The sequence below is a fragment of the Colius striatus genome, chromosome Z, assembly GCF_028858725.1.
Source record: "Colius striatus isolate bColStr4 chromosome Z, bColStr4.1.hap1, whole genome shotgun sequence".
NCBI lineage: Eukaryota > Metazoa > Chordata > Aves > Coliiformes > Coliidae > Colius > Colius striatus.
In genome coordinates this window covers 16,503,955-16,517,166 of record NC_084790.1, presented here as the reverse complement: position 1 = coordinate 16,517,166, position 13,212 = coordinate 16,503,955, and the positions used below count along the sequence as shown (strand labels likewise).

The 13,212-nt window shown below is 46.7% G+C and overlaps 1 protein-coding gene across 1 annotated transcript in view; it reads left to right on the top strand.

The window, feature by feature from the left end:
- The window catches only part of KIAA1958 (KIAA1958 ortholog), a 35,141-nt gene extending 31,025 nt beyond the window's left edge, over positions 1-4,116 (top strand). Inside the window, exon 2 of the mRNA XM_062018623.1 lies at positions 3,965-4,116. Within this exon, the coding sequence (XP_061874607.1) occupies positions 3,965-4,116 (152 nt within the window). The remainder of the gene's footprint in view (positions 1-3,964) is intronic.
- Positions 4,117-13,212: the final 9,096 nt, after the last annotated feature.

Sequence of the window (13,212 nt, the reverse complement as noted above, 5' to 3'; positions counted from 1 at the left end):
CTCTCCAGAAGTTCCCTGTCAGTCTTGAGCTGAGGAGCCCAGAACTGGACACAGGACTCTGGATGAGGCCTCACCAGGGCAGAGGAGAGGGGAAGCAGAACCTCCCTTGACCTGCTGGCCACACTCTTCTTGATGCATCCCAGGATGCCATTGGCCTTCTTGGCCATGAGGGCACATTGCTGGCTCATGTTCAGTTTATTACTAATCAGGACTCCCAGGTCTCTCTCTGCAGAGCTGCTCTTCAGCAGTTCGACCCCCAGCCTGTACTCATGCAGGGCGTTGTTCCTGCCCAGCTGCAGGACTCTGCACTTGCCCCTGTTGAACCTCATCAGGTTCCTCTCTGCCCAACTCTCAAGCTGGTCGAGATCCTGCTGAATGGCAGCACAGCCTCTGGGGAATCAGCCAGTCCTCCCAGTTTGGTGTCATCAGGGAACTTGCTGAGGGTACACTCTGTCCCCTCATCCAGGTCGTTGATGAAGATGTTGAACAAGACTGGCCCCAGAACCCATCTCTGAGGAACTCCACTGGCCACAGGCCTCCAACTCGATTCTGTGCCATTGATCACCACCCTCTGGGCTCTGTCATTCAGCCAGCTCTCGATCCACCTTTGCAATACTATCTGTTATGGGTGTCACCTCTCCATGTCATCTGTGTCTTTCAGGCTCCTAGGCCTGCAGACTCTTTTGAAAGAGAGACTGGTTACATGCTTGTAAAATGTGGTCATCAAACTGCTCAGTGACCAGAAAACAATCAGGCCGTGTTAACATTCTATCAGATGCCGGTGCTGCAAGCCAGCAGGAACATGCGAGTCTGGTAAGAGCCCAGCTCTGGACAGCATCTGAAATCCCTGCTCTTCTGGGCAGAGCAGTATCTGCCAGGAGCCTGTGATATGTGTCTGCATATTCACAGCATGGACCAGCACAAAAATGAGTAAAGGCCAGTTAAAGATGAGTAAAATCTGTGGGTTTTAGAAACATCCAGGTGTGTCAGAGATCTTAATCTTCTTCATTTGGAGTAGATAAGTGGGAGATTAGTATGTTTATTTCCACAGTAGGAGGATGAGTCTAGTTGCCCAGCTTTTTAAAACCCACCTGGGTGAGTTTCTGTGTGACCTACTCTAAGTGGTCCTGCTCTGGCAGAGGAGGTGGACTGAATGAGCTTTCGAGGTCCCTTCCAGCCCTTGAGAGTCTGTGATTTTATTATTCTGATGGAATGCTACTGAAATAGTGACTGCTAATTTGCAGGGTGAACAGCAATGGGCCTTGTGTGAGGAACTGCCTTTACTTTAGGGGAAGAATGCAGAGATATAAAAGGCAATGAGGTGTGAGACCTCACCAGTTTGGATGGTATCTTACTATCTCAGCTTGGCAACCTTCCTCTTCTTCCCTCCCCAAACACACACAGACTACAACTCCTGACCTAAGCACAGAACAGGAGCATTGGATGTCTACACATTTACCACGTGCATTTCATGTTAAAACGTCTGGCACAGAGCACCTACAGGCCATCAGATAATAACACGATTGTCTGCGTAGATGTAGAGTATGTGTGTGTTTTGGCAAGCAGTGACAAATGTGGTTTTTTGCCTATACAGTGTATCATCTCTGTGACAGAAGTTTGGCAAGAGGGCTGGTGCCATTTTGTGTGGCTTGTCAGGGTTTTTCCCACGAGTGTGGTGTCAGGTGAACCAAACACAAAGAGAGCTCTTTCAGAGGAACCATCACTACTGAGCTGTTAAGTCCCCTGAAGTGTTCTTTGAAAATAAGCCCTTAGATAACCTCCAGGAAGAGGGGAGCAAAAGTCATGTTAGGGGTAACAGAGCAAGACTCTGAGATTTAGGTGCACAATCTGTGCTCTGTATTAGTTAGTAACTGATGAGGTGCCTACAGTGATACTGAGGCAGGACTTGCTTTTGCTTTCACAGGCAGCCTGTTACACACATCAAAATGCAGGTTCACCAGACTTGGTCCAGAACCTGCAAAGGATTAAAACCCATGGCACCAGTGTTTGCAAGGCTGTCCTGGATAAGGAATGTGTCTTCCTGGCCACCTAACACACATCGAGTGGGTGTGTATTTGTTAATGGGATTAACACACATTTTATAAACACACAGTTTATAGTTTCTAAGTTCATGGAGACAAGGGGCCTAGTGGGAAGAAAAGGAAAAAGTGATACAGACTTTAAAGGGCATCTGAGACCTCACATGGTATGAAACATCCCTGAACATCTCCCTGTGTATGCTGTTCTGGTGCACCACTTGACTCGCTGTCCCCACTCAGGACTGAAGTGTCAGTAATAACAGGCTGTTACCGTTATCGCTGCTGAGCGTCACAAGTTGGCTCAAACCAGATGGCCTGGTTTTGAAAACACGGAATTTGGAGAAACCAGGAGCTGTAGCTTAATTTCCCAGCACATGATAAACCCTGCCTTGGGAAGCCAGAAGCAATCTAAGTCTCTCTTGTGCTGTGGTTTGATAAATTTTCTGAGTGATACTGTGATTCAGGAAGTGGCCGCCGGAACTTTCAAATTGATGCCCGTCAGAGGTTCATTAATTGCCTTGGGGTTAGTTGCAGCATGAGAACATCAGTGAGCCAGTGCTATTATGTCTTCCAAGGCAACTGGCATTTTGTGGTTTGACTGAGGGTCAACTTTGACTTGTGAGACCTCTGCCCCTGGATGGGCTTGCACAGCAATGTGTGCTTTTTGGATGTGTCTGCTGTGTAGGATGCTTTGTTCCAGCAATCTTTCTTGGAGTGTTCAAGGGGAGACTCTGCACTGTCAGGGTTCTGCAGACCACAGACTGATGACTCCTGTTACAGAAGTGTCCAAATCTCAGAAGATCAGACAACATTGTTAACCTCTGCATGGTGCTTCTCTTCATCTTTCCATCTTGTTTTGCTTGCAGTGAGTTCTTCAGCTGGATTTTTGCAGTTAATTTACCTTTTCTGCACAATATTAGCAGTGAAAGCTACAGCAATGGAAACCTCTTTTTAAAATCACCTCTTGCCAGAGTGCAGTTACACCTTTGGGACTGCAGTAATAGTCAAGTGTAGATGCAGAACTGAAGACTAGAAAGAGAAATCCAGCATCGCACTCCTCTTTGCTTTTCCTGCTGCCCTGAGATGGTCACGGTGGGGATCACTACACCCATGTGTGGGTGTTCAGAGCAACTTTTCACACCTAACATGCACTGGCCTGCAAAATCCATTAAGCTTCAGCCTTGTAAAAAGTAGACTTAAGGTATAGTGGATATCATAAAATTATAGTGGTATCATAAAAATTTATTACTTTTTCATAAAGGTATTAAGTATCTGAACGTCTATAAAAAGGTTCTCCATCAGTCCTCCAGTTCCAGTTCCTGCCTGTGAGGCTGAGGCTCTCCTTTTGAGAAATGCACGCTGCGTGTCTTCACCTAACTCATGGTATTCATCAAGAGGTGCCTTTGGCCCACTGAAGCAGTGGAGCCTGGTTCTGTTGTGCCTAACAGGGACTATAAAGTGGGTATGGGTGGAAAATTCCACTTGGTTAGCATTGCCTGTCCAGCTTGCACAGACACTCATGGTGGTGAACAGGACACAGTGACAGGCTGTATGCAAATAGGACAAGTTTTTACCCTGCTCTTAAGTCAAGTAAAAAAGGGAAAACCTTTGCCTTTGTTGTCCTCTCACTGTTTCTGCAGCAAGGTAGAAGACGCAGTGTTAGCCTCTCTTTATTGCTGGCTCTGTGTGCCAGTATACATTTGGCTTTGTGGCAACCTTAGGGTGACTTCATGTTGGTTCACCTCCTGCCACATCACAGCTTTCAGTGTGCAAACCTGTGGGCAGTCACCAGGGAAGCGCTGTGTTTCAGCTTCCTTAAATTCCTCACATTTTGTGAAAATCATCGAGTCACTCTTAGCCAGAAAACGTGGCAGCGTGTCACTAGGACAAGCTAGTTTTATCCCCTTTCTTTCTTTTTTTTCTAGCGTACTCAGCTAGGCTCAACGTGTTTCCCAACTTTAATTTTGGCGATGATCTCAAATTTCCGTGTATCAGTGCTGTGAGCCCCAACACCACCAAGGTCATCCTCTGTGCTCTCAATGTCTGGAGGTACTGGTGCATGATCAAAGGACTCTGATTACATGGACATCACTATGGTCAGAAAACATGGAAAAATACTGGTTATTCAGTGGTGGGAGCCAGCACCCCCTGTCAAATTAAGTTACCGTGAAGTTCGACAAGAGGTGAAGTTTCAGCCTTCTTTACATCCCCATGGTTTTGTTTAAGTTAATTAAGTTTCTGTTTATAAAACTGAGGTTATCCTTTTCTAATTCACACCCTGTTGCCTTTATGGTTCTGCTTGGTAACTCAGGGTGATGCTAAAGATTTCCACGTTCGTCACACTTGCACAACAGCCTTGGTCTCATGCAGCCATGTGATGAGATTTACTGCTATTACCCAAGAACATACTGTTTGCCTGATTTCTGCTCCCAGATGTAGTCAGTGCAATTCGGAGCATTTGAAGAAATGAACTCCCAGCAAAAACAGTGTACACACGAAAGGTAAGGACTGTGGCTAAAGGACAAAGCACAAAAAGCCTCACTTGCATTTTTGTCATTTTAGTTTCTGTTAGGTTGATTCAAGCCATTGGCAGCCTAAAGCAGCCTGACTGCAATACTGACATCTCATGGCCAAAAGAAGCAGCTCTTCTGCTTCTATTTTTTCTTTTTCTTCTCCTCCTCCTCATCCTCCTTTTCTTTTTCTCTTCCTCTTCCTCCTCTTCTTTGCCAGAAAAATTTCCATATGTACCATGTTACTGCAAAAGTAGAGTATTACACCCAAGTGGAAGGTCACACATTTGCACACAGTCACACCTCAGTGTGACTGAAAGCTCCATTTACTTCAAAAAAGGCAGGAATTTGTCTCCTTTCTTCTGAATCTTCTGGATTTCTACAACTGGTGAAAAAGTGATACCAGTCAGTCAAATGGATGTGGTCTGTCTGAGCATCCTTACACCATAGCGTTTTGTTGCATCGCTTTTGCTTAGATAAACATGAGGGCTCTTCCCAAGACTCAGAGTCTGCCCGGAAACAAACTCTTGGTGAAGCAGGGAAGCTGGTGCATGTTTCTTTGGACAGAGCATGGAGAAGCCCTAAATGTGTCTTATCGACCTGTAATGCATTTCCTTCCCTTGAGACACCGTTCCCCTTGCTCTTGTTCCAGATCCCAGCAGTGAAGCTCAATGAACTCCAAGAGGACTTTTACCTCACCATGAAAAAAACAGATGGGTCTGGCCTTCTAGCCACATCTCTCCACACTGTCCAGTGAGGCCTGGGCTGGATCCTCAAGAATGCTGATGCTGGTTTCTCCATCACCAGCAGCACCCTCAGGTCTTCCAACAGAAAGTTCAAGGAGAAGCTAAGGTCCTGAGCAGGGCTGGGATGTCTGGTGCCTGCACTCACAATGTTATTTACTTCTCCCTTTCTGACAAGGAAGAGGTGTGGAGGATGGGATGCCTGGGAGATGGCTGCCCTATAGTGCTGCTGCCCACAATGGTGAAGTACAACAGTTGGTACCTGAACACAAGAAGCTTGCAGACAGTGTTTGCTGACACTGAGCTGCTCTGGCACTCACAGAACAGGCAGGGGTTTTGCCAGAACACATGGCATAGAGTAAGAAAATTGAGTGAACACAAATGGAACGTTATGGCTAGATCCACCATAAGCACTCAAGAGGGCCCAAGCCCTGTCCATACAGCTTCCTCCAAAAGTATGTGTATAGGCACCAGTCCCTGATGCATGTGGAGGAGACAGGTCTCCCTTCTACTTGACAGTCTAAAAGGTTGAGGAATACCTGTGTTGGAAACTAGAATAACTTGATTGTAAAATATTAGACTTGTGCAAAATGAGAATGAATTTCTACTAAAGCCATGAAACTGAGAACTGAGGCCACATACTTTGGGAGGGACAAAGCACTGGGAGTTAGCTGGTGTTAAACAATGAAACAAACTGGAAGAAGGGGGAGATACTCATCCTACTTGAATTTAACAATAGACTGGTGACACTGATGACACTCAAGTGCAGATAAGCTAAAATGATTTTAAATCTGCATGGAACTGAAACTTCCGAGAGGCAACGAAACTGCAGGGGCCTGGCCTGACTTCTGTAGCTATGTATGGTGCCTGAGGTTGCTTTTGCTCAGCTTGCTGATGAGGTTTATAGGAAAATGGAGCCTGTTGGGAAAAAAAGCAGTTAAAAAAGCAGCTAAAGAGAGCTTCTCATGCCTCGTTAAAACACAATGCCAAATGAAATCATATCAATTGTTGATCTCTCAGGAGCCTGGAGAAATCTACCCCAGGTTTGCCATCCAATGTAGCTGGCAAAAAAGCTGCTGTGCATGATCTTACATGGAGAAATCCCATAGATGTTTCTAGAGTATTTTTTGATTCTTGGTGCCTTCTTCTGCTTGCGTGGAAGGAGAATCTATCTGGAAGAAGTCCTGCACGATGGGTCTGGAGTTTTTTAATCTGGGGGTTTTAGTGGAGCAGTTGCCTTTTAAAGCCTACTCCCAGTTTGTCAATGTGTCTTGGGAGCAGCTCTGGGTGAAGCCCAGCCAGCTCTGTGTGAGACCATGGAGTAGATTTCTGCTCTACTTAAAACATTAACCCTTAACCCTGCCCTTTGAGGGTCTCTCTGTTAGCAAAAACTCACCCAAACCTCCAGCATCTTGCTGAGATCTGTACAACCAGCCTTGATGAGGGCAGGACCTCACCAAGTTTCCTGCAGTCTGGCTGTGCTGTTGCAAATTAGCCTTTTCCCAAAGAGTGAGATGGTCACAAAGCTGTCTCAATGCCTGCTGAGCACCCTTCTCAGTAACAGCAGAGTCTGTCAAACTGCTCCAGCACCTTCTGCTTCTTAGGGTTACTGTCCACATTGCTGGGGTGCACCTGTACCCACGAACAAAAGGAGCAGCTGTGGGCTAGAGAGGAGATTTCTGAGGATGAGGGTGGATGAAGAACACCGTGGCATTTGAATGGCTCCTCTGTTATTGTGTGTAATACATACACATGCACTGACGGGACAGCTCACAGCTGCTTTTGAGAGCAGTGGCCTATTCTGGGGGGTACTTGACTGGGCTTTATGTTGTTAAAGAAGAACACCTCTATTTTGAACACTTGCAGATACTATAAGACAAAGCTGTAATGCCTGGGAGGGTAGTTTGGGAGGCAGGATCGCTGTTTACATGAGCAGAGGGTTCATTGTGAAGTTGACCTATGCCATGTTGGTTGCTTGCTCTGCTGTTCATTCAGATGCAGCAGAGTGGGTGGGACAGTGTCCCCACAAGGACAGTATGTTGTGTCCAGCATCATTTTGACACAACACCCACACTGAACCAAGCTGGGGTCAGAGCTTGGAAGAACATGTCACCTTTTCCTTTCTGGCTTGGCTATCTTCTTTTCTTCATGAAGGATACACCTAAATGTACAAACAAGCATTCATGTAGCACATAAACAGCTGTTGACCAGCTGTAAGCCACCTCCGAGAAAAGCTTAAAACTGGGGACAGGCAGCAGATGACAAACCTGTGTGCTGAAGCGGGCATCACCTTCAGAAACAAGCTCTGGCTTGTCAGAAGCGATCCACTTGTCAGAAGCCAGAATTGTCTAGAAGAAAGAAGTCCAAGATGCAACTTAATTGTTCACTCTCCAGACCTATGTCCATCTTACACTGACAATAAAAGCTGTGCAGGGAGCCTTCCTGCATAGGTTTGTTGGGTGCACTCTGTCCCTGAGCCAGACTTCTTGCTTCCTGGCATTTCCCACCAGCCCTGGCCCCATGGAAAGCCACTCTCTGGTCCTCAGCAGCTGCTTACCACTGATGTTCTCAGAGGGCTCCTGAGGACCCAGGGAGGGCTAGTCTGTGCTGAGGCTGCAGAGCCCCTCCAGCAAGCAGCCCTGCTCCTGCATGGAAGCAGAACATTCCTTTTCCCTGAGGCTACCATGGGCTGGGGCTCCTGTGCACCCTTCTCCTTGAGCAAAACAGTTAAGTCCTTAATGTCCCATCTCTGGCACACAGTGTCTGCCTGGCTTTCGCTGTGGGATTCTCTCTGGGTGTTTGCTTGACCCACTTCCCATCATGGCCTTGTGACTGGGATCTTCCTTATTGAGGCAGCATTGTTTTTATGGCCTGATGGGACCCTGGAGCATCTTCACTGACTTTGGACATACCAGATCCATCATATTTGTGAAAGGCATGACAACAGTGCATGTCTCCCCATCTCTCCTCGACAGTGATGGTATTCTTATTTTCAGAAGAAACATAATTGGCTGCCAAGTTAGACACTATGATGTGATCTAGTAACATGCAGCCCATCTCAATGCCTTGCAGCCTTTCTCATCAGGCATTTGACTGTTTTTGCCAGAAGCCCATTCCAGAGGCTGATGAGACAATGGTGATCTCTCTGAAGACAGTTGTTACTGCAGACTGCTATGACTGTGTGGAGGCCAGCCTGAGACAAGTGTGTCCACTCACACCATAGGAAAGTTTGCCTGGATACTAGCTGTCCTTTATTTAGTTACTAAATAACCAAAGAAGACTAAACTAAACTAAATGAGAAGACTAAAAGAAGACTTCAGGAATATTTACAAGTACCTAAAGGGTGTATGTCAGGAGAATGGGGTGACACTTTTTCCTGTAGTGTCCAGTGACAGGACAAGAGGTAATGGACATGAAAAGTTCCACTTAAACATAAAGCTCGGCAGTGGCAGCCTGGTCCTCACCACCTCCTGTGATATGTGTGTGCCTCGTGATATCTGCAGGGGAACTGTGGGTTTTGCACCTAGGCACTCTGGCATGACTGGGACTTCTCCTTGTTGACTGCTAAGAACCAGGCCAAAACCACACACCCAGGGCTGCAGCAGGTGATAACCCACTGGCCATCTAACAAATGCACTCCTCCTTCCCTCCCCTGCTGTAGATAGGGACAAATCCTGAGCACTGTGATGAAGACACAGAAGACTTGGACAGGTTTAAGACTGTAAAGGTCTCAGAGGAAGGCCATTCAGGCTGAGGAGGAGGAAAGCTCTGCACTTGGGAGCCATTTTGGATTTCAGCTTCACTGTGTGCACTTGCCTTCATGCCAGGTGCCAGCACTCAGAAGGGGAGCTCTTGGTCTGGTTTTGGTGCTATACTCTGTAGGCAGGTCTGAAGAAACCACCATACATCAGTATGGAAATTCACCTCTCCCCAGGATTATTCTCAGTGTTTTGAAGTGGAAATGGGCCCTACAACTCAGACTGGAGATCTCATTCCCCAGTGCTGCACAAAGCAGAAGCATGGAGTCATATCTCCAGGAGACACAGCACACAGTGCTGTTGCTGTTTGTAAGTGCTGTTCAGATGAGGAGGATTTTTCAACAGGATGTTAGAATCCAGGAGGGTAGAAGGGATAAATGCTGTGAGCAGCTAAAGTGCCTCCAGCCTTGACAGCTAGGCTTTGAAAGATTTCACTGTGTCTTGAGGAGCAGTCTGGGATGACCCTTGGGCAACTGAGGTTATTGCTAAGCTTTTTTGGCAACTAGCATCTTGTCAGGTATGAGGTGTTCAAAAACATTGTTATTCAGAGCCAAAAGCATTTCAAAACACTTTCTTGAGATATGAAGATAACATGCCAGGCTTTTGCACTCTTGCTTTTCTAGAGTTGTGTCCCCTACAGAAATGCTCTCAGCTCTCTTCTACTGAAATTCCTCCTTCTTCGCTTTTATCTAAGCTATTTCCAAGTGTAGATGATTGATCCTCAGAAAGGGAGCTTAAAAAATATTGGGTGGGGAGGAGGGGAAAGAAAGAAAAGAAGTTGTTTGAGGTGGTTTACCCTGCTGTGCAAATGTGCTCCAGGGCAGTTTGCGAATATACCACTACTGCAGTGACATAAATGTATACATCTGTAGGGCACTCTATGTGTTTTACCTTACAATTAATGAAGAAAGCATGACTAAAAGCTTGTCCTGCCACAGACCTAAGAGACCTATCAAGTGTGAAAACCCACTTGTGTTTCAGCAATGCCAGATGGGTGTCATGAGGCAATGCCACATGTAGTCATGAGGATACTGGGAAGGACGTTCTTTCTTTCTGAGGTGCTTTACCACTGGATAATGAGTAAAGTCTGTGAGACACTGGGCATCCTCAGCATGGCCTGGAGAGAGGGCAGTTGATGGGCCACTGGCACATGGAGGTTTAGGTTCTCACCCATTCTCTGCCACACATAACCTGATGACCTCAGCAAAACACTTCTTTGAGTGAGGAAAACAACAGGTCCTGCTTGATAATGTTCTTCCACAAAACAGGGGACAGAACAATGTTAAAGTGATGCCCTGCACTTGGGACAAACACTCTGGTGGCAAGAAGTGGTCTGTTCCAAGATCAGACATTCCCACCTTTCTGCTGCCACCTCAGAACAAAGCAGAGCACCAGGGAGCCATTATTGATCATCATCATCATCATCTGACTACTAATGAGAGTTAAAGCTTTCAGCTGATTTACCTGCAACTGGAATCCATAAATCACCAAAGAATGGTTCCTCTGAGGTGTGTATTCTTTTCACTTCCAAATCATAGATTCATAGAATCATAGAATGGTAGGGGTTGGAAGGGACCTCTAGAGATCATCTAGTCCAACACTCCTGCAGAAGCAGGTTCACCTAGATCAGGTTGCATAGGAATGTGTCCAGGCGGGTCTTGAAGACCTCCAAGGAAGGAGACTCCACACCCTCCCTGGGCAGCCTGTGCCAGGGCTCCCTCACCTGAACAGTGAAACAGTTTTTTCTTATGTTTAAGTGGAACTTTTTGTGTTCCAGTTTCATCCCATTATCCCTTGTCCTGACACTACATACCATAGAAAGAGGGATGTCCCAACCTCCTGACACCCACCCTTTCGATATTTGTAAATGCTAATAGGATGTCCCCTGAGTCTCCTCTTCTCCAGACTAAACAGCCCCAGTTCCCTCAACCTTTCCTCATATGAAAGATGTTCCAGTCCCCTGATCATCTTGGTGGCCCTGTGCTGGACTCTCTCCAGAAGTTCTCTGTCCCTCTTGAGCTGAGGAGCCCAGAACTGGACACAGGACTCCAGATGAGGCCTCACCAGGGCAGAGGGGAAGCAGAACCTCCCTTGACCTGCTGGCCACACTCTTCTTGATGCATCCCAGGATGCCATTGGCCTTCTTGGCCATGAGGGCACATTGCTGGCTCATGTTCAGTTTATTACTAATCAGGACTCCCAGGTCTCTCTCTGCAGAGCTGCTCTTCAGCAGTTCGACCCCCAGCCTGTACTGGTGCAGGGCGTTGTTCCTGCCCAGCTGCAGGACTCTGCACTTGCCCCTGTTGAACCTCATCAGGTTCCTCTCTGCCCAACTCTCAAGCCGGTCGAGATCCCACTGAATGGCAGCACAGCCTCTGGGGAATCAGCCAGTCCTCCCAGTTTGGTGTCATCAGGGAACTTGCTGAGGGTACACTCTGTCCCCTCATCCAGGTAGTTGATGAAGATGTTGAACAAGACTGGCCAGAACCCATCCCTCCAGTGGCCTCCAACTCGACTCTGTGCCATTGATCACCACCCTCTGGGCTCTGTCATTCAGCCAGCTCTTGACCCACCTCACTGTCCATCCACTCATCCAAGCCACACTGCCTGAGCTTTCTGAGGAGGATGTTATGGGAGACAGTGTCAAAAGCCACAGAACACAAAATACAGACACAATTCCCACCTGTTACATAAAATATCAACATGATGAGATGCAGGAAAGCCAACATCTGGTGGTAAATAATTCAGTGTATGTCAGAGTGGTAAGAACCACAGTAGTGATTCAGTGTTTTGCTCTGTTCATCATGAAAAGCTGTCATATTTATGGGGGACTTCAAGGTGCACTTTGTAACTCACTGTAAATATTACTTATGGGGATATTTCTGAAATCAATTTGGCTGTCACATAGAAGGCTGCATAATTTACACTATACTGCATGTGTTAAGAAATCCCATAGGTATCATTCTTATTCTGCCATTTGAAACTGATATTGCAGGTGATAGCTCACAGGAAAGAAAACCAGATAGGGATGAGGAAGGAGACCAGGCATTGGCTTCCGTTGCTCTAAGTATCAAAAGCAAGAAAAAGATCTGGAATGACATATCTTCATGGTATGCACAATTCATACCAAGCACACATCATAGAACTGTGAGGCACTGGACTGTCAGATAGAGGTTTGTGTCCTGTGAGCAAGGCAAAAGCCCTGCACTACTTCAATTTGGGTGTGAACTACTGAGAGATGTAGCCTCCTCATTTCAGTTTGGCATTATGCTTGTCCTAACTACCTCTAAAAAGACTCATTAGCATGTTGTAGGTGCTTTCCTGACCCACGTTTATCAAACTCTTTCTTCAGAACTGATCTTGTTTAGCCAAATGATGAATATTTGCTGGTTTGGAGAAAAACACCCTGTTACCTTGTAGGTCAGGTGCTCAGGTCCAGCTTCCAATGAATATTTACCAGTTTATCCAGGGGTAAGGAGGTCCATCAGAGTGTGCTGAGAGCACTGCCTGCCTTCATAAGCATGATTCCAGGCACGCTCTTGTGCTATGGAGGTCAGGTTTGTGCCCCAGGCCTGGACAGAAAAGCATACAGACTGGGTGGTGAACTTCTGCCTCGTGTGTTTCTTGATGCCTTCTCAGATTATCTAAGAAGAACCAGCACAGAATAAGAGTATTTTGAAGTCCCAAGAGCTTCCTTGGAAAGAGGGAAGTATTCCTCACTCTGCTCTTAATTGTTTTGCAATTAAAGCGACATTTTCCCTTCCTGGCAGACAGCTGGAGTTTGAGGCTGTATCTCGGGAACAAACTGGGCGTGGGATCTCTCCAGGGCTGGAAGCATGGAAGTGCGCTCACATGCACTGTTCAAACTTGTGTTGGAAAACAGCGCTGGAATCTCACCTTGTAGCCCCTACGTCCTCAGGAGAAACCTTTATCGCATCACCACCTACTGCTTTGCTCCCTTTTACTGATACTTGCAATCAGTGGCAGAAATAAGCTTCTGTGAGTGCTGTACCCATTGCCCTCCCCTGGGTCAGCACCCAGGGAGGAGACAGGCTGCTCACATGAGGGCTGCATGTGCTCTCTGTGGGTAAGGGCAGCAAAGGATTACATTCCCTGGCCTTTACCTGTCACCCACAGAGCTCTGGACAGATGGCTTTGTGCA